Source organism: Mustelus asterias, unplaced genomic scaffold (genome assembly GCF_964213995.1).
Source record: "Mustelus asterias unplaced genomic scaffold, sMusAst1.hap1.1 HAP1_SCAFFOLD_1080, whole genome shotgun sequence".
NCBI classification, from domain to species: domain Eukaryota; kingdom Metazoa; phylum Chordata; class Chondrichthyes; order Carcharhiniformes; family Triakidae; genus Mustelus; species Mustelus asterias.
The window spans coordinates 1-19363 of NW_027591025.1; the positions used below are offsets into that span (position 1 = coordinate 1).

The 19363-nt window shown below is 55.9% G+C and overlaps 1 protein-coding gene across 1 annotated transcript in view; it reads left to right on the forward strand.

Moving 5' to 3' along the window:
- Window positions 1–633: 633 nt before the first annotated feature.
- LOC144487837 (adiponectin receptor protein 1-like) overlaps window positions 634–19363 on the forward strand; it is a 31885-nt gene continuing 13155 nt past the window's right edge. The window contains exons 1-3 of the mRNA XM_078205909.1: window positions 634–763; window positions 13808–13979; window positions 17654–17779. Coding sequence (XP_078062035.1) covers window positions 726–763; window positions 13808–13979; window positions 17654–17779 — 336 coding nt within the window. The 5' untranslated portion in view covers window positions 634–725. The remainder of the gene's footprint in view (window positions 764–13807; window positions 13980–17653; window positions 17780–19363) is intronic.

Consider the following 19363-nt stretch of genomic DNA (forward strand, 5'->3'; position numbering starts at 1 on the left):
GGAGTGAGGGTGTCCGGGCCGGACAGCGCGGGGAGGGGGTGAGGGTGTCCGGGCCGGACAGCGCGGGGAGGGGGTGAGGGTGTCCGGGCCGGACAGTGCGGGGAGGGAGTGAGGGTGTCCGGGCCGGACAGCGCGGGGAGGGGGTGAGGGTGTCCGGGCCGGACAGCGCGGGGAGGGGGTGAGGGTGTCCGGGCCGGACAGCGTGGGGAGGGGGTGAGGGTGTCGGGCCGGACAGCGTGGGGAGGGGGTGAGGGTGTCCGGGCCGGACAGTGCGGGGAGTGAGTGAGGGTGTCCGGGCCGGACAGTGCGGGGAGGGAGAGAGAGTGTCCGGGCCGGACAGTGCGGGGAGGGAGTGAGGGTGTCCGGGCCGGACAGTGCGGGGAGAGAGTGAGGGTGTCCGGGCCGGACAGTGCGGGGAGAGAGTGAGGGTGTCCGGGCCGGACAGTGCGGGGAGGGGGTGAGGGTGTCCGGGCCGGACAGTGCGGGGAGGGAGTGAGGGTGTCCGGGCCGGACAGTGCGGGGAGGGAGAGAGAGTGTCCGGGCCGGACAGTGCGGGGAGGGGGTGAGGGTGTCCGGGCCGGACAGCGGTCACTCTCCCTCTGACCAATCAGTGTTCAGACTGGTTTCTGACCTACCGGAAGCTGTGCCGAAAGGTCACGGCGTGACCCGGATGTGCCGCGTGACCCGGAAGCGACGGCGGGCCGGGGTCGGGGGAAGCGGAGCTGATGCCGGGACCGGAGCGAGAGACCGAGAAAAGAGCGAGGTAAACCCGGATAGAGAGAGAGAGAGAGCGGGGGATGGAGAGAGAGAGAGAGCGGGGGATAGAGAGAGAGAGAGCGGGGGATGGAGAGAGAGAGAGAGCGGGGGATAGAGAGAGAGAGCGGGGGATGGAGAGAGAGAGAGAGCGGGGGATGGAAGAGAGAGAGAGAGCGGGGGATAGAGAGAGAGAGAGAGAGCGGGGGATGGAGAGAGAGAGAGAGAGCGGGGGATGGAGAGAGAGAGAGAGAGCGGGGGATAGAGAGAGAGAGAGAGAGCGGGGGATGGAGAGAGAGAGAGAGCGGGGGATAGAGAGAGAGAGAGAGAGCGGGGGATGGAGAGAGAGAGAGAGCGGGGGATAGAGAGAGAGAGAGCGGGGGATGGAGAGAGAGAGAGAGGGAGCGGGGGATAGAGAGAGAGAGAGCGGGGGATAGAGAGAGAGAGAGAGAGAGAGCGGGGGATGGAGAGAGAGAGAGAGAGCGGGGGATGGAGAGAGAGAGAGAGAGCGGGGGATGGAGAGAGAGAGAGAGAGCGGGGGATAGAGAGAGAGAGAGAGCGGGGATAGAGAGAGAGAGAGAGCGGGGGATGGAGAGAGAGAGAGAGCGGGGGATAGAGAGAGAGAGAGCGGGGGATGGAGAGAGAGAGAGAGGGAGCGGGGGATGGAGAGAGAGCGGGGGATGGAGAGAGCGGGGGATAGAGAGAGAGAGAGAGGGAGCGGGGGTGGAGAGAGAGAGAGTGGGATGGAGAGAGAGAGAGAGAGCGGGGGATGGTGAGAGAGAGAGAGCGGGGGATGGAGAGAGAGAGAGAGAGCGGGGGATGGAGAGAGAGAGAGAGCGGGGGATGGAGAGAGAGAGAGAGCGGGGGATGGAGAGAGAGAGAGAGAGCGGGGGATGGAGAGAGAGAGAGAGAGAGCGGGGGATGGAGAGAGAGAGAGAGAGAGCGGGGGATGGAGAGAGAGAGAGAGCGGGGGATGGAGAGAGAGAGAGAGAGAGAGCGGGGGATGGAGAGAGAGAGAGAGCGGGGCATGGAGAGAGAGAGAGAGCGGGGGATAGAGAGAGAGAGAGCGGGGGATGGAGAGAGAGAGAGCGGGGGATGGAGAGAGAGAGACTGGGGGATGGAGAGAGAGAGAGCGGGGATGGAGAGGGAGAGAGAGGGAGCGGGGGATGGGAGAGAGAGAGAGCGGGGGATGGAGAGAGAGGGAGCGGGGAATGGAGAGAGAGGGAGCGGGAGATGGAGAGAGAGAGAGAGAGCGGGGGATGGAGAGGGGGAGAGAGAGAGAGCGGGGGATGGAGAGAGAGAGAGCGGGGGATGGAGAGAGGGAGCGGGGAATGGAGAGAGAGGGGGAGCGGGGGATGGACAGAGGGAGCGGGGGATGGAGAGAGGGAGCGGGGGATGGAGAGAGAGAGAGCGGGGGATGGAGAGAGAGAGAGCGGGGGATAGAGAGAGAGAGAGCGGGGGATAGAGAGAGAGAGAGCGGGGGATAGAGAGAGAGAGAGCGGGGGATAGAGAGAGAGAGAGCGGGGGATAGAGAGAGAGAGAGCGGGGGATAGAGAGAGAGGGAGCGGGGGATAGAGAGAGAGGGAGCGGGGATGGAGAGAGAGAGGGAGCGGGGGGTGGAGAGAGAGAGAGCGGGGGATGGCGAGAGAGAGAGAGCGGGGGATGGCGAGAGAGAGAGAGCGGGGGATGGCGAGAGAGAGAGAGCGGGGGACGGCGAGAGAGAGCGGGGGACGGCGAGAGAGAGAGAGCGGGGGACGGCGAGAGAGAGAGAGAGCGGGGGGACGGCGAGAGAGAGAGAGAGAGCGGGGGACGGCGAGAGAGAGAGAGAGAGCGGGGGACGGCGAGAGAGAGAGAGCGGGGGACGGCGAGAGAGAGCGGGGGACGGCGAGAGAGAGAGAGCGGGGGACGGCGAGAGAGAGAGAGCGGGGGACGGCGAGAGAGAGAGAGAGCAGGCGATGGCACGGTAGCACAGTGGTTAGCACTGCTGCTTCACAGCTCCTGGGTTTGATTCCCGGCTCGGGTCACTGTCTGTGGAGTTTGCACATTCTCCTCGTGTCTCCGTGGGTTTCCTCCGGGTGCTCCGGTTTCCTCCCACAGTCCAAAGATGTGCGGGTTAGGTTGATTGGCAATGCCAAAATTGCCCCTTAGTGTCCTGGGATGTGTAGGTTAGAGGGATTAGTGGGTAAATATGTAGGGATATGGGGGTAGGGCCTGGGTGGGATTGTGGTCGTTGCAGACTCGATGGGCCAAATGGCCTCTTTCTGCACTGTAGGATTTCTAAGATCAGGGGATGGAGAGAGAGAGAGAGTAGGGGATGGAGAGAGAGAGCAGGGGATGGAGAGAGAGAGCAGGGGATGGAGAGAGAGAGCAGGGGATGGAGAGAGAGAGCAGGGGATGGAGAGAGAGAGCAGGGGATGGAGAGAGAGAGCAGGGGATGGAGAGAGAGAGCAGGGGATGGGAGAGAGAGAGCAGGGGATGGAGAGAGAGAGCAGGGGATGGAGAGAGAGAGAGCAGGGGATGGAGAGAGAGAGAGCAGGGGATGGAGAGAGAGAGAGCAGGGGATGGAGAGAGAGAGAGCAGGGGATGGAGAGAGAGAGCAGGGGATGGAGAGAGAGAGCAGGGGGATGGAGAGAGAGAGCAGGGGATGGAGAGGAGAGAGCGGGGGTGGAGAGAGAGAAAGCGGGGGGTGGAGAGAGAAAGCGGGGGATGGAGAGATGGCGAGAGAGCAGGGGATGGCGAGAGAGCAGGGGATGGCGAGAGAGCAGGGGATGGCGAGAGAGCGAGAGAGCAGGGGATGGAGAGAGAGCAGGGGATGGAGAAAGAGCGAGAGAGCGGGGGATGGAGAGAGAGCGGGGGATGGAGAGAGAGCGAGAGAGCGGGGGATGGAGAGAGAGCGAGAGAGCGGGGGATGGAGAGAGAGCGAGAGAGCGGGGGATGGAGAGAGAGCGGGGGATGGAGAGAGAGCGAGAGAGCAGGGGATGGAGAGAGAGCGAGAGAGCAGGGGATGGAGAGAGAGCGAGAGAGCAGGGGATGGAGAGAGAGCGAGAGAGCAGGGGATGACGCAGGGGACTGCGAGTGAGAGCAGAGAGAGCAGGGGATGGAGAGAGAGCGAGAGAGCAGGGGGATGGATGAGTAGAGCGAGAGAGCAGGGGATGGGAGACGAGAGCAGGGGATGGGAGAGAGAGCTGAGAGGAGCAGGGGATGGAGAGGGAGGAGAGGAGAGAGAGAGAGCAGGGGATGGAGAGAGAGCGGGGATGGGAGAGAGAGCGAGAGAGCAGGGGATGGAGAGAGAGAGCGAGGAGAGAGCAGGGGATGGAGAGAGAGCGAGGAGAGAGCAGGGGATGGAGAGAGCGAGGAGAGAGCAGGGGATGGAGAGAGAGCGAGAGAGAGCAGAGGATGGAGAGAGAGCGAGAGGAGAGCAGGGGATGGAGAGAGCGAGAGAGAGCAGGGGGATGGAAGGAGAGAGCAGGGGAATGGAGAGAGAGAGAGAGAGAGGGGATGGAGAGAGAGAGAGTAAGAAGTTTAACAACACCAGGTTAAAGTCCAACAGGTTTATTTGGTAGCAAAAGCCACACAAGCTTTCGAGGCTCTGAGCCCCTTCCTTCAGGTGAGTGGGAATTCTGTTCACAAACAGAACTTATAAGACACAGACTCAATTTACATGAATAATGGTTGGAATGCGAATACTTACAACTAATCCAGTCTTTAAGAAACAAAACAATGGGAGTGGAGAGAGCATCAAGACAGGCTCTCTCTCATCCTCTGCTCTCTCTCGCTCTCTCTCCATCCCCTGCTCTCTCTCGCTCTCTCCATCCCCTGCTCTCTCCTCGCTCTCTCTCCATCCCCTGCCCTCTCCTCGCTCTCTCTCCATCCCCTGCTCTCTCCACTCCCATTGTTTTGTTTCTTAAAGACTGGATTAGTTGTAAGTATTCGCATTCCAACCCATTATTCATGTAAATTGAGTCTGTGTCTTATAAGTTCTGTTTGTGAACAGAATTCCCACTCACCTGAAGAAGGGGCTCAGAGCCTCGAAAGCTTGTGTGGCTTTTGCTACCAAATAAACCTGTTGGACTTTAACCTGGTGTTGTTAAACTTCTTACTGTGTTTACCCCAGTCCAACGCCGGCATCTCCACATCATGACTACCTGAGAGAGAGAGAGCAGGGGATGGAGAGAGAGAGAGAGCAGGGGATGGAGAGAGAGAGAGAGAGAGAGCAGGGGATGGAGAGAGAGAGAGAGCAGGGGATGGAGAGAGAGAGAGAGCAGGGGATGGAGAGAGAGAGAGCAGGGGATGGAGAGGGAGAGAGCAGGGGATGGGGAGAGAGAGGGATGGGATGAGAGAGGGACGGAGCAAGGGATCGAGGGATGGAGAGATGGAGGGAGGGAGGGAGCAGGGGATGGATGGAGGGAGCAGGGGATGGATGGAGGGAGCAGGGGATGGATGGAGGGAGGGAGCAGGGGATGGATGGAGGGAGGGAGCAGGGGATGGATGGTTGGGGGGGGGAGCAGGGGATGGACGGAGGGTGGGGGGGAGCAGGGGATGGAGGGTTGGGGGGGGGGAGCAGGGGATGGAGGGTTGGGGGGGGGGAGCAGGGGATGGAGGGTTGGGGGGGGGAGCAGGGGATGGAGGGTTGGGGGGGGGGAGCAGGGGAGGGAGGGTTGGGGGGGAGCAGGGGATGGAGGGTGAGGGGGGGAGCAGGGGATGGAGGGTGAGGGAGAGAGCAGGGGATGGAGGGAGGGAGCAGGGGATGGAGTGGGGGAGCAGGGGACGGACGGGGGGAGCAGGGGACGGACGGAGTGAGGGGGGGAGCAGGGGACGGAGTGAGGGGGGGAGCAGGGGACGGAGTGAGGGGGGGAGCAGGGGAGGGAGGGAGGGGGGAGGGGGGGAGCAGGGGAGGGGGGGAGGGAGGGAGGGGGGGAGCAGGGGACGGATGGAGTGGGGGAGCAGGGGGGGGAGGGGGAGCAGGGGACGGAGGGAGGGAGGGGGTAGCAGGGGACGGACAGACGGAGGGAGGGGGGGAACAGGGGACGGACGGGGGGAGCAGGGGACGGAGGGAGGGGGGAGCAGGGGACGGAGGGAGGGGGTAGCAGGGGACGGACAGACGGAGGGAGGGGGGAGCAGGGGACGGACGGAGGGAGGGGGGGAGCAGGGGATGGACGGAGGGAGGGGGAGCAGGGGAGGGAGGGGGGAGCAGGGGAGGGAGTGAGGGGGGGGAGCGGGGGAGGGAGGGAGCAGGGGACGGACGGAGGGAGGGAGCAGGGGACGGAGGGAGGGAGAGAGCAGGGGACGGAGGGAGGGAGAGAGCAGGGGACGGAGGGAGGGAGGGAGCAGGGGATGGAGGGAGGGAGCAGGGGACGGAGGGAGGGAGGGAGCAGGGGATGGAGGGAGGGAGCAGGGGACGGAGGGAGGGAGGGAGCAGGGGACGGAGGGAGGGAGAGAGCAGGGGAGGGAGGGAGGGAGCAGGGGACGGAGTGAGGGAGGGAGCTGGGGAGGGAGGGAGGGAGCAGGGGGGGGAGGGAGGGAGGGAGCAGGGGAGCAGGGGAGGGAGGGGGGAGCAGGGGAGGGAGGGAGGGGGGAGCAGGGGAGGGAGGGGGGGAGCAGGGGAGGGATGGAGTGGGGGAGCAGGGGACGGAGGGAGGGAGGGGGTAGCAGGGGACGGACAGAGGGAGGGGGGGAGCAGGGGACGGACAGACGGAGGGAGGGGGGGAGCAGGGGACGGACGGAGGGAGGGGGGAGAAGGGGACGGACGGAGGGAGGGAGAGAGCAGGGGACGGAGGGAGCAGGGGACGGAGGGAGGGAGGGAGCAGGGGACGGAGGGAGGGAGGGAGCAGGGGACGGAGGGAGGGAGCAGGGGACGGAGTGAGGGAGGGAGCAAGGGGAGGGGGGGAGGGAGCAAGGGAGGGAGGGAGCAGGGGACGGAGGGAGCAGGGGAGGGAGGGAGGGAGGGAGCAGGGGAGGGAGGGAGAGGGGGCGAGCGGGGACGAGGGAGAGGGCGAGAGCAAGGGATGGAGAAGGACGGGGCGAGAGCAGGGGACGGGGAGAGGGGGAGAGAGAGCAGGGGACGGGGAGAGAGGGAGAGAGAGCAGGGGACGGGGAGAGAGGGAGAGCGAGCAGGGGACGGAGAGCGAGGGCGAGAGAGCAGGGGACGGGGAGAGAGCAGGGGAGAGGGAGAGAGAGAGCAGGGGAAGGGGAGAGAGAGCAGGGGAAGGGGAGAGAGAGCAGGGGAAGGGGAGAGAGAGCAGGGGAAGGGGAGAGAGAGGAGGGGACGGAGGGAGGGGGGAGCAGGGGACGGAGGGAGGGAGGGGGGGAGCAGGGGACGGAGGGAGGGAGAGAGGGGGGGAGCAGGGGACGGAGGGAGGGAGGGGGGAGCAGGGGAGGGAGGGAGGGGGGAGCAGGGGACGGAGGGAGGGGGGAGCAGGGGACGGAGGGAGGGAGAGAGCAGGGGACGGAGGGAGGGAGGGAGCAGGGGACGGAGGGAGAGGGGGAGCAGGGGACGGGAGGGGGGAGCAGGGGATGGAGGGAGGGGGGAGCAGGGGACGGAGGGAGTGAGGGGGGGAGCAGGGGACGGAGGGAGGGAGGGAGCAGGGGAGTGGGAGAGGGTGCGAGCAGGGGACGGAGGGAGAGGGGGCGAGCGGGGACGGAGGGAGAGGGCGAGAGCAAGGGACAGAGAGGGAGGGGGCGAGAGCAGGGGAAGGAGTGAGCGACGGAGAGAGCAGGGGACGGAGAGAGCGAGGGCGAGAGAGCAGGGGACGGGGAGAGAGGGAGAGAGAGCAGGGGACGGGGAGAGAGCGAGCAGGGGACGGGGAGAGAGGGAGAGAGAGCAGGGGAAGGGGAGAGAGAGGGAGAGAGAGCAGGGGACTGGGAGAGAGGGAGAGAGGGCAGGGGACGGGGAGAGAGGGAGAGAGAGCAGGGGAAGGGGAGAGAGAGGGAGAGAGAGCAGGGGACGGGGAGAGAGGGAGAGTGAGCAGGGGACGGAGAGCGAGGGAGAGAGAGCAGGGGACGGAGAGAGAGGGGGGGAGGGGGAGAGAGTAGGGGACGGGGAGCAAGGGAGAGAGAGCAGGGGATGGGGAGCGAGGGAGAGAGCAGGGGACGGGGAGCGAGGGAGAGAGAGCAGGGGACGGAGAGAGGGGGGGGGAGGGGGAGAGAGTAGGGGACAGAGCGAGGGAGAGAGAGTAGGGGACGGGGAGGGAGAGAGAGCAGGGGATGGGGAGCGAGGGAGAGAGAGCAGGGGACAGAGAGCGAGGGAGAGAGAGTAGGGGACGGGGAGCGAGGGAGAGAGAGCAGGGGACGGAGAGAGAGGGGGACGGGGAGCGAGGGGGAGAGAACAGGGGAGGGGGAGAGCAGGGACGGGGAGAGAGGGAGAGCGAGCAGGGGACGGGGAGAGAGCAGGGGAGCGAGGGAGAGAGAGGGGGACGGGGAGCGAGGGAGAGAGAGCAGGGGACGGGGAGAGAGGGGGCGAGCAGGGGACGGGGAGCGAGCAGAGGACAGAGAGCGAGGGAGAGAGTGCAGGGGACGGGGAGAGAGAGCAGGGGACGGGGCGCAAGGGAGAGAGAGCAGGGGACGGGGAGAGAGGGGGAGAGAGCATGGGACGGACGGAGAGCGAGCAGGGGACGGGGAGCGAGGGAGAGAGAGCAGGGGACAGGGAGAGAGCAGGGGACGGGGAGAGAGGGGGCGAGCAGAGGACAGAGAGCGAGGGAGAGAGTGCAGGGGATGGGGAGAGAGAGCAGGGGACGGGGCGCGAGGGGGAGAGAGCATGGGACGGACGGAGAGAGAGGGGAAGAGAGCTGGGGGACAGTGAGAGGGGGAGAGAGCAGGGGACGGACGGAGAGAGAGGGGGAGAGAGCAAGGGACGGGGAGAGAGCAGGGGACGGGGAGCGAGGGAGAGAGCAGGGGATGGAGAGAGAGGGGGAGAGAGCAGGGGACGGGGCGAAGGGGAGCAGGTAATGGGTTTAGAGACTGATCTAACTTTGTGTCATGTTGATAAACACTGCGTACCCGGCCTTGTGCACAGGATGAAACCAAGAAAAGTTTCCATGACAAATACCATAAAGCAAGACATGTTGACATGTTACACTTCTGAAGGAGGCGGTTTTCTATTGGATAAGAAAGGGAGAAAGCTACGCTAAGATTGGTGAACTATGTATGCAAATGAAGGATTTGAATGTTGCTCGTTTCTCATTTGCTGTCATTAACAATAACTGCCTGTAAATCAATAGAACATCATAGTGAAAGTCACTGTGTTCTCCTTGCTAGCAAGTAATAAACGTTAGGAGATTTGAGTACTCACCATGCATTGTCTGGTTAATCCTCAACAATTAACCCGATGTGAACAGGAATTGAGCTGGAGAAGTGTGAAATAGGGATATATGGGAGGGATCTTCAGGGTGAGTGGCTGACGTTTCAGAACAAAATGGGAGAGATGGGAACTTTTGGAAATGAATCATAGTGGGAATGAATGGGAAAGGGTTCTGAAGATTGAGACAGTGAGAAGGAAGAGATTGGGATTTGCATTAACTGATGAGTGGAAGCGAATGAAAGTGGTGCTGCAATTGTACTGGCGTTTGGTGAGGCCAGTCCTGGAGTATTCGCACAGACTTGCTCTCCTTATCTCTGGAGGCTTTATTTGAGTTCAGTGCAGCAAGGAAGACGTCACTGAGGGAGGGAAGAGATATCAGGGCGTATTGGTAGAGAGGGAGAGATAGAACATAGAACATTACAGCGCAGTACAGGCCCTTCGGCCCTCGATGTTGCGCCGACCAGTGAAACCAATCTAAAGCCCATCTAACCTACACTATTCCAATATCATCCATATGTTTATCCAATAACCATTTGAATGCTCTTAATGTTGACGAGTCCACTACTGCTGCAGGCAGGGCATTCCACGCCCTTACTACTCTCTGAGTAAAGAACCTACCTCTAACATCTGTCCTATATCTATCACCCCTCAATTTAAAGCTATGTCCCCTCGTGTTAGCCATCACCATCCGAGGAAAAAGGCTCTCACTATCCACCCTATCCAATCCTCTGATCATCTTGTATGCCTCTATTAAGTCACCTCTTAACCTTCTTCTCTCTAACGAAAACAACCTCAAGCCCCTCAGCCTTTCCTCATACGATTTTCCCACCATACCAGGCAACATCCTGGTAAATCTCCTCTGCACCCTTTCCAACACTTCCACATCTTTCCTATAATACGGCGACCAGAACTGTACGCAATACTCCAAGTGCGGCCGCACCAGAGTTTTGTACAGTTGCAACATGACCTGGCTCCGAAACTCAATCCCTCTACCAATAAAAGCTAACACACCGTATGCCTTCTTAACAACCCTATCAACCTGGGTACCAACTTTCAGGGATCTATGCACATGGACACCCAGATCCCTCTGTTCATCCACACTACCAAGTATCTTACCATTCGCCCAGTACTCTGTATTCCTGTTACTCCTTCCAAAGTGAATCACTTCGCACTTTTCCGCATTAAACCCCATTTGCCACCTCTCAGCCCAGCTCTGCAGCTTATCATTGTCCCTCTGTAACCTGCCACTTCCCTCCGCACTGTCTACAACTCAACCGACTTTAGTGTCATCCGCAAATTTACTAATCCATCCTTCTACGCCCTCATCCAGGTCATTAATAAAAATGACAAACAGCAGTGGCCCTAAAACAGATCCTTGCGGTACACCACTAGTAACTGAACTCCAGGATGAATATTTCCCATCAATCACCACCCTCTGTTTTCTTACAGCTAGCCAATTCCTGATCCAAACCACTAAATCACCCTCAATCCCATGTGTCCATATTTTCTGCAAAAGCTTCCCATGGGGAACCTTATCAAACGCTTTGCTGAAATCCATGTACACCACATCAACCGCTTTACCCTCATCCACCTCTTTGGTCACCTTCTCAAAGAACTCAATAAGGTTTGTGAGGTACGACCTACCCTTCACAAAACCGTGCTGACTATCCCTAATCAAATTATTCCTTTCCAGGTGATTATAAATCCTATCTCTTATAATCCTTTCCAATACTTTGCCCACAACAGAAGTAAGGCTCACCGGTCTATAATTACCAGGGTTGTCCCTACTCCCCTTTTTGAACAAGGGGACAACATTTGCTATCCTCCAGTCTACTGGCACTGTTCCTGTGGACAATGACGACCCAAAGATCAGAGCCAAAGGCTCTGCAATCTCCTCTCTAGCCTCCCAGAGAATCCTAGGATAAATCCCATCCAGCCCAGGGGACTTATCTATTTTTACCCGTTCCAGAATTGCTAACACCTCCTCCTTATGAACCTCAATCCCATCTAGTCCAACAGCCTGCATCTCAGTACTCCCCTCGACACTGTCCCTCTCCAGTGTGAATACTGACAAAAAATATTCATTTAGTGCCTCTCCTATCTCTTCAGACTCCACGCACAACTTCCCACTCCTGTCTTTGACTGGCCCTAATCTTACCCTCGTAATTCGTTTACTTCTGACATACCTATAGAAAGCTTTAGGGTTTTCCTTGATCCTACCTGCCAAAGACTTCTCATGTCCCTTCCTGGCTCTTAACTCTTTCTTTAGGTCCTTCCTGGCTAACTTGTATATCGGGTGGGGTGGGGGGGGGGGGGGGGGGGGAGGTGATATCGGGGCGAATGGGAGAGAGGGAGAGGCATCGGGGTGAATGGAGAAGGGGGAGAGACAGCGGGGCGAATGGGAGAGGGGGAGAGACAGCGGGGCGAATGGCAGAGGGGGGAGAGACAGTGGGGCAACTGGGAGAGGGGGAGAGACAGCGGGGCGACTGGGAGAAGGGGAGAGACAGTGGGGCGAATGGGAGAGGGAGAGACAGCGGGGCCAATGGGAGCGGGAGAGACAGCGGGGCGACTGGGAGAGGGGGAGAGACAGCGGGGCGAATGGGAGAGGGAGAGACAGTGGGGCGACTAGGAGAAGGGGAGAGACAGCGGGGCGAATGGGAGAGGGGGATGAGACAGCGGGGCGACTGGGAGAAGGGGAGAGACAGCGGGGCGAATGGGAGAGGGGGAGAGACAGTGGGGAGAAGGGGAGAGACAGCGGGGAGAAGGGGAGAGACAGCGGGGCCAATGGGAGAGGGGGAGTGACAGCGGGGCCAATGGGAGAGGGGGAGAGACAGCGGGGCCAATGGGAGAGGGGGAGAGACAGCGGGGCCAATGGGAGAGGGGGAGAGACAGCGGGGCCAATGGGAGAGGGGGAGAGACAGCGGGGCCAATGGGAGAGGGGGAGAGACAGCGGGGCCAATGGGAGAGGGGGAGAGACAGCGGGGCCAATGGGAGAGGGGGAGAGACAGCGGGGCCAATGGGAGAGGGGGAGAGACAGCGGGGCCAATGGGAGAGGGGGAGAGACAGCGGGGCCAATGGGAGAGGGGGTGAGACAGCGGGGCCAATGGGAGAGGGGGAGAGACAGCGGGGCCAATGGGAGAGGGGGAGAGACAGCGGGGCCAATGGGAGAGGGGGAGAGACAGCGGGGCCAATGGGAGAGGGGGAGAGACAGCAGGGCCAATGGGAGAGGGGGAGAGACAGCGGGGCCAATGGGAGAGGGGGAGAGACAGCGGGGCCAATGGGAGAGGGGGAGAGACAGCGGGGCCAATGGGAGAGGGGGAGAGACAGCGGGGCCAATGGGAGAGGGGGAGAGACAGCGGGGCCAATGGGAGAGGGGGAGAGACAGCGGGGCCAATGGGAGAGGGGGGAGAGACAGCGGGGCCAATGGGAGAGGGGGAGAGACAGCGGGGCCAATGGGAGAGGGTGAGAGACAGCGGGGCCAATGGGAGAGGGTGAGAGACAGCGGGGCCAATGGGAGAGGGTGAGAGACAGCGGGGCCAATGGCAAAGGGGGAGAGACAGCGGGGCGAGGGGGAGGGGCAGTGGGGCGAGGGGGAGGGACAGCGGGGCGAAGGGGAGGGGCAGCGGGGCAAATGGGAGGGGGGGGACAGCGGGGCGAATGGGGGAGACATCGGGAGCGAGTGGCAGAGTGGGAGTAATACCGAGGATGAGGGCTTGTGTTTCCTCGCTGGGGAATCTAGTACAGTGTCAGGATAAAATGTTGATCATTTAAGATTGAGATGCATGGGAATTTGAGTGAGAATGTTGTGAATCTCTGGAATTCTCTTTCCCAGAGGTTTGTGGATGCTCCGTATTGAATATATTTAAGGCTGATAAGATTTTTGGTCTCTTGTGGAATCATGGAGTACAGGGATCGGGCGATTGACATTAAAAATCAGTCATAATTTTATTGAAAGGTGGACTTGGCTTAAGGGCATGTGGCCTATTCCTATTTCTCATGGTTTTTAATGAAAGATATTGGGATAGGTTGATCAAAGAGATGGAGGGGATGTGGGGCTATATGGCAGATAGAGATTTGGGGGTTAAAGGTGAGAGAAGGAATGGTGATAAAGCGGGATCACTGGAGGAGAGTGAGCTTAATTGACATTTTTACTACAACAACCTTTACTTCTATGTTGACTTGGTGACCTTGTGAAAGGTCGGAAGGTGCTTTACGAGTTAATCGGACTAAAATTGGCACCACGCCAGAGACATTAAACCATAACAGTTTGGTCAGCGATGAAGCTCTTCAGGAACATCCTGTAGGAGGCTAACGGTTCCGGGAAGGAATTTCAGAGCTTTATGGCTTGTATAGCTGTGGTCATCAATGATGGGGGACAGGAAGCGGGAGGTCAGAGTTGCAGGAACACGGAGATCTCGGCGAGTTGTGGGGTTGATGGAGGTTGCAGAGATTGGGTGGGGAATAAAGATACAAATGCTGTAGGACTGAAGTTGTAAGTGCGGTCAAGTATTTAGCATACAGTTCATGATTACTCAGCAGCTGAAAGGGTTAATGTAGCTGCAAATAGTTGACATGATGCTGCGTGGCTGAAATAGCCCAGTCCTTATCCCTGACCTTAATGTCAAGTCTTAAGTAGTGGGGTTGGATGGATATTAAATGGGTGGTGTCGATTGTACATGCTCTGTAGGCGGATAGATGTGGTAGAACCTCGCACTGTCTTTATATTCTTCACTACACCAGTTTACTATTTTACTCTAGCCTTCCCCAGGCTGTGAAGGAGAAAGCTCCGTCTGCATTATCCATGCCTGCCCAGAGATCGCCGAGTGAAGCATGTGGAGACTCCAGCAATGTCAACCAGAGAAATGATGTTGAATTAACCGAACTAATGGAGGAGAAAGCAGACTCCCGGGCTGGGGGAGATTCAGCGACAGTAAGTATCGGGAAGGATAAGGGCAGAGAAAGGCGAGAGAGAATTTCAAAGCTGTATTCTCAGTATTTGAATGGCATCAAACTGCAAACATGAAGTTGACTTGATGTATAATTATCATCCCAAGGCTGACATTAGACTGCAACCTTGAACTCCGTCCTGTTTCTACTCAGAAACAGAAAGCTTTCTCATTGAGGTTGATCTATGTACGGCAAGAGAACGCCCCAATGTGGAGAATAACTATGACTGGTGGTGTCTCATTTAATATCTGTGGCCCCGTCTCAGTTAGTGTTTTGCTCCACTTTGTGGGTCAGAGATCCTGATATCTTGCTCTCCCACCTATCAGATCTCTGGGCTGTCTTTCTGAATCCACCTCCTCCAGTATGTTAAAGAGATGTGTCGGAGAAAATAATCCCATATGTACTCGACTAAACATTTGCAAGGAAATTACAGAGAGGTGCAAGACTCATGGAGCAATTATAAAAGGGGCTTTAGTTATCCAATATAGACTGGGATAGTTGCAGTGAGAGGGGCAAGAGGGCCTAGAGTGTGTTCAGGACAATTTTCTACAGCAGTATGTTTCGAGTCCAATGAGAAAGGGGGCACTGCTGGTTCTTGGCAATGAGGAGGGTCTAGTGGATCAAGTGGGAGAACATTTAGGGAACAATGATTATATCATAAGGTTTAGGTTGGTTTTGGCAAAGGACAAGGAACAATCCCGAACTAGAATAATTCACTGAGGGAAAACCAATTTCAATAGGGTAAGAGTGATCTGACCTAGTTAGATTGGAATCAAATATCGGCAGGAAAAACAAAAGATATAGTTCGGGAATAGTCGAGGTTTATTCACACGAAGGGGAAAGGTAGGGCAAACAAATCCAGAAAAAAGTGCTAAGGACAGATGTCAGGTGGATAATGCAACCGAGAATCAGGCTAAATATAAAAGGTTCAGAGCGAAAGTGTATAAGCAAATGCGAGAAGCAAAGAGAGAGTATGAGAAGAGACTGGCAGCCAATATAAAAGGGAATCCCAAAGTCTTCCATAGACATATAAATGGTAAACGGGTGATTAAAAAGAGGAGTGGGGCCAATTAAGGAGCAAAAAGGGATCTACACATGGAGGCTGGGGACATGGCTAAGGTACTAAATGAATATTCTTCATCTGTCTTTAGCAAGGAAGAAGATGCTGCATAGGCCATGGTGAAACTAGATGAGTTTAAAATTGATAAGGAGGAGGTATTCGATAGGCTATCTCAAAGTTGATAAGGCAACAGTTCCAGATGAGATGCATCCAAGGATACTGAGGGAAGTGAGAATGGAAATTGCAAAGCTATTGGCTATAATTTTTCAGTCTTCCTTAGACTGTTGTTCAATGTTGTTCAAATGTTGTTCAAAAAAGGATATAAAGTTCAGCCCCCAGCAACTACAGGCCAGTCAGCTTAATCTTGGTGGTGGGGAAACTTCTAGAATTTGGGGCAAAATTAATAGTCACATGGAGAAATGTGGGCTGATTAAGGAAAGCCAGCATTGATTTGTTAAGGGGTCAATCATGTTTAACTAGGTTGCGTGTATCTTTTGAGGAGCTAACCGAGAGGGTTGATGAGGGTATTACTGTTGATGGGGTATACATGGACTTCTAAAAGGCATTTGATACAGTTTTAGCTCGTGTAATTAAAGGGACAGTGGCAACATGTTTGTAGAATTGGCTGAGCAACAGGAAATCTTTAAAAAAAAAATTTTTTATAGGATGCAGGTGTCACTGGCTGGGCCCGCATTTATTACCCATTCTTAATTGACCTTGAGAAGGTGGTGGTGAGCTGCCTTCTTGAACCACTGCAGTCTCTGTGTTAGTTGGTTAATCAATGTTTTTTGGGCTGGGGAGGGTTTGTAGTGTAGTTCCACAGCAGTCAATGTTGGGACCTCTTCTCTCTCTGATATAGGGCGCAATTTCAAAATTTGCAGACGATTGAAAACTTTGAAGCATTGCGAACTGTGATGTAGAACTTGAAATGGACGTAGAAAAGTGTGGGTGTTTGAACAGTCTCGGGGCAGTTGGATGTATTAATGAGAGAGATGGAAGGCCTGTCTGCCAGAGCAGAGATGGTCAGCAAGTGGAGAATTGCCATCGACACTGACTAAAAGGGACTGTTATAGTTACACCGGCCTTTGTGATTCCCACACTTAAGGAATATTGTGAAGCTTGTAACTTGAGTCTTCCTTCTCATCTCACATTGAGCTATCCAGCCTGGGCTGACTCTTCAGTTCAATTTTTAACTAGCGTTTGTTGTCTGAGATTTTCCTGTGTCCTGCTGTCTACTCATCATTGACCCATTCAAGAAATATGTGCATGGAATCTAGGCCAGCACTCCAGTGCAGTACAGAGGGAGTGCTCCACTGTTCAGGTGGAGCGTCGTCTGCTCTCTCAGGTGGACATGGGTGCTATCCTATCTCAAAGAATATCGGGAGGGTTATCACCCCCTGCTAATACTTACCTCGCTCCCAGTACCGTTAATCTGACCATGATTCCAGTTCTGTTTGTGAGAGCTTGCTCTGCATTTTCTACATTGAAACAGTGACTGCACTTCAAGGGCGGTAAAACATTTTGGCATGTTCTGAAGATGAGAGAGGTGCTATGTCAATGCAAGCCGCCTTGCAGGCAAATATGGAAACAACAAGATCCCAAAAAAGAAAAAATCTGATGAAGGGCAGAGCTGGTGGTGATTGTGTAAGCAACATTGGCTGGGTTACCAAGAGCTCTCTGAATGAAATGTCCAGGGATCTTTCCATCAACCTGAAAGGGCCTTGGTTTAATGCCCAAATCCAAAAAAAAGCTGCTGTTTAAACAATTCCTTGTACTGCCCTGAAATCTCATCTTGAGTAGGAGTTGGGTTCGAACCTGTGACAACTTGACTCGGATAGATTTAAAATGGAAATGGGCTTTTGTTGATATGCTGCTGTTCATGAAATAGAAGCAATTTTTTGTAATTATTTCTGTTCCCCGCATGATTCAGTCCTTGAACTTACATTAACTCTGAGCCTGCAGGAACAAGGCTAATCTGAGTAGGAGCACCATTAGCCTTTGAATACCCGTGGGATGGGGAAACATTTGTCAGAGCTCCTGCTCTATTCACCATCCAGAGAATCATGTTGAATAGTCTGTGTGGATATCGGATGAGGCTAGGGGCAGAAATGGAAAATGCTGGAAAACCTCACCAGATCTGACAGCATCTGTGGGGAGAGGATAGAGCCAATGTTTCGAGTCTAGATGCTCTTAGCCCTGATGAAGGGTCATCTAGACTCAAAGTGTTGGCTCTATTCTCTTCCCACAGATGCTGTCAGACCCGCTGAGATTTTCCAGTATTTTCTGTTTTTGTTTCAGATTCCAGCATTCGAAGTATTTTTGCTTTTACCTGAGGCGAGGAGCAGATTCAGCGATGAAACTCTATGGTTTGCAGTCTGTTATACTCAGTCTAGCAGGAGAGAGACCCCTTGGGCAAGGTTTTAGAGATGGTATTGTTGCCAGCAAGAGTCTGTGTGTACAGGAGAGATCAGCAGAAAGACAGCAAAAGAAGCTAATAGATAAGTATCAATATAAATATGAAGCATGCGGTTAGGTTCAGGCACAGAATGTTAGTGATCCCAGGTAACACACTGACTGATACTGTTGTTATGCTGCAGGGCATGGAATTCCAGACAGACTCTACGACACAACATGAAGAGGAGGAGGAGGAGGAGGTCCGAGTCCTAACCCTGCCTCTACAGGCTCATCATGCAATGGAGAAGATGGAGGAGTTTGTGTACAAGGTACAGTTCAGCAACACAGTATTGGAGTGACATTTAAGTAAAAGAAATTCCAAATGTGTCCAATGAAATCTCACTGCGTACGGTGTCAGTAACACGGACTCATTGTGTACGGTGTCAGTAACACGGACTCATTGCGTACGGTGTCAGTAACAGTCTCATTGTGTACGGTGTCAGTAACAGTCTCATTGCGTACGGTGTCAGTAACACAGCCTCATTGCGTACGGTGTCAGTAACACGGACTCATTGCGTACGGTGTCAGTAACACAGCCTCATTGCGTACGGTGTCAGTAACACAGCCTCATTGCGTACGGTGTCAGTAACACAGTCCCCTTGCGTACGGTGTCAGTAACACAGTCTCATTACGTACGGTGTCAGTAACACAGTCTCATTACGTACGGTGTCAGTAACACAGTCTCATTGCGTACGGTGTCAGTAACAGTCTCATTGCATACGGTGTCAGTAACACAGCCTCATTGCGTGCGGTGTCAGTAACACAGTCTCATTACGTACGGTGTCAGTAACACAGTCTCATTGCGTACGGTGTCAGTAACACAGTCTCATTGCGTACGGTGTCAGTAACACAGTCTCATTACGTACGGTGTCAGTAACACAGTCTCATTGCGTACGGTGTCAGTAACACAGTCTCATTGCGTACGGTGTCAGTAACACAGTCTCATTGCGTACGGTGTCAGTAACACAGCCTCATTGCGTACGGTGTCAGTAACACAGTCTCATTGCGTACGGTGTCAGTAACACAGTCTCATTGCGTACGGTGTCAGTAACACAGTCCCATTGCGTACGGTGTCAGTAACACAGCCTCATTGCGTACGGTGTCAGTAACACAGTCCCCTTGCGTACGGTGTCAGTAACACAGTCCCCTTGCGTACGGTGTCAGTAACACAGTCTCATTGCGTACGGTGTCAGTAACACAGCCTCATTGCGTACGGTGTCAGTAACACAGCCTCATTGCGTACGGTGTCAGTAACAGTCTCATTGCGTACGGTGTCAGTAACAGTCTCATTGCGTACGGTGTCAGTAACACAGTCCCCTTGCGTACGCTGTCAGTAACACAGTCTCATTGCGTACGGTGTCAGTAACACAGCCTCATTGCGTACGGTGTCAGTAACACAGCCTCATTGCGTACGGTGTCAGTAACACAGCCTCATTGCGTACGGTGTCAGTAACAGTCTCATTGCGTACGGTGTCAGTAACAGTCTCATTGCGTACGGTGTCAGTAACACAGCCTCATTGCGTACGGTGTCAGTAACAGTCTCATTGCGTACGGTGTCAGTAACAGTCTCATTGCGTACGGTGTCAGTAACACAGCCTCATTGCGTACGGTGTCAGTAACACGGACTCATTGCGTACAGTGTCAGTAACACAGCCTCATTGCGTACGGTGTCAGTAACAGTCTCATTGCGTACGGTGTCAGTAACACAGCCTCATTGCGTACGGTGTCAGTAACACAGCCTCATTGCGTACGGTGTCAGTAACACGGTCTCATTGCGTACAGTGTCAGTAACACAGCCTCATTGCGTACGGTGTCAGTAACACAGCCTCATTGCGTACAGTGTCAGTAACACG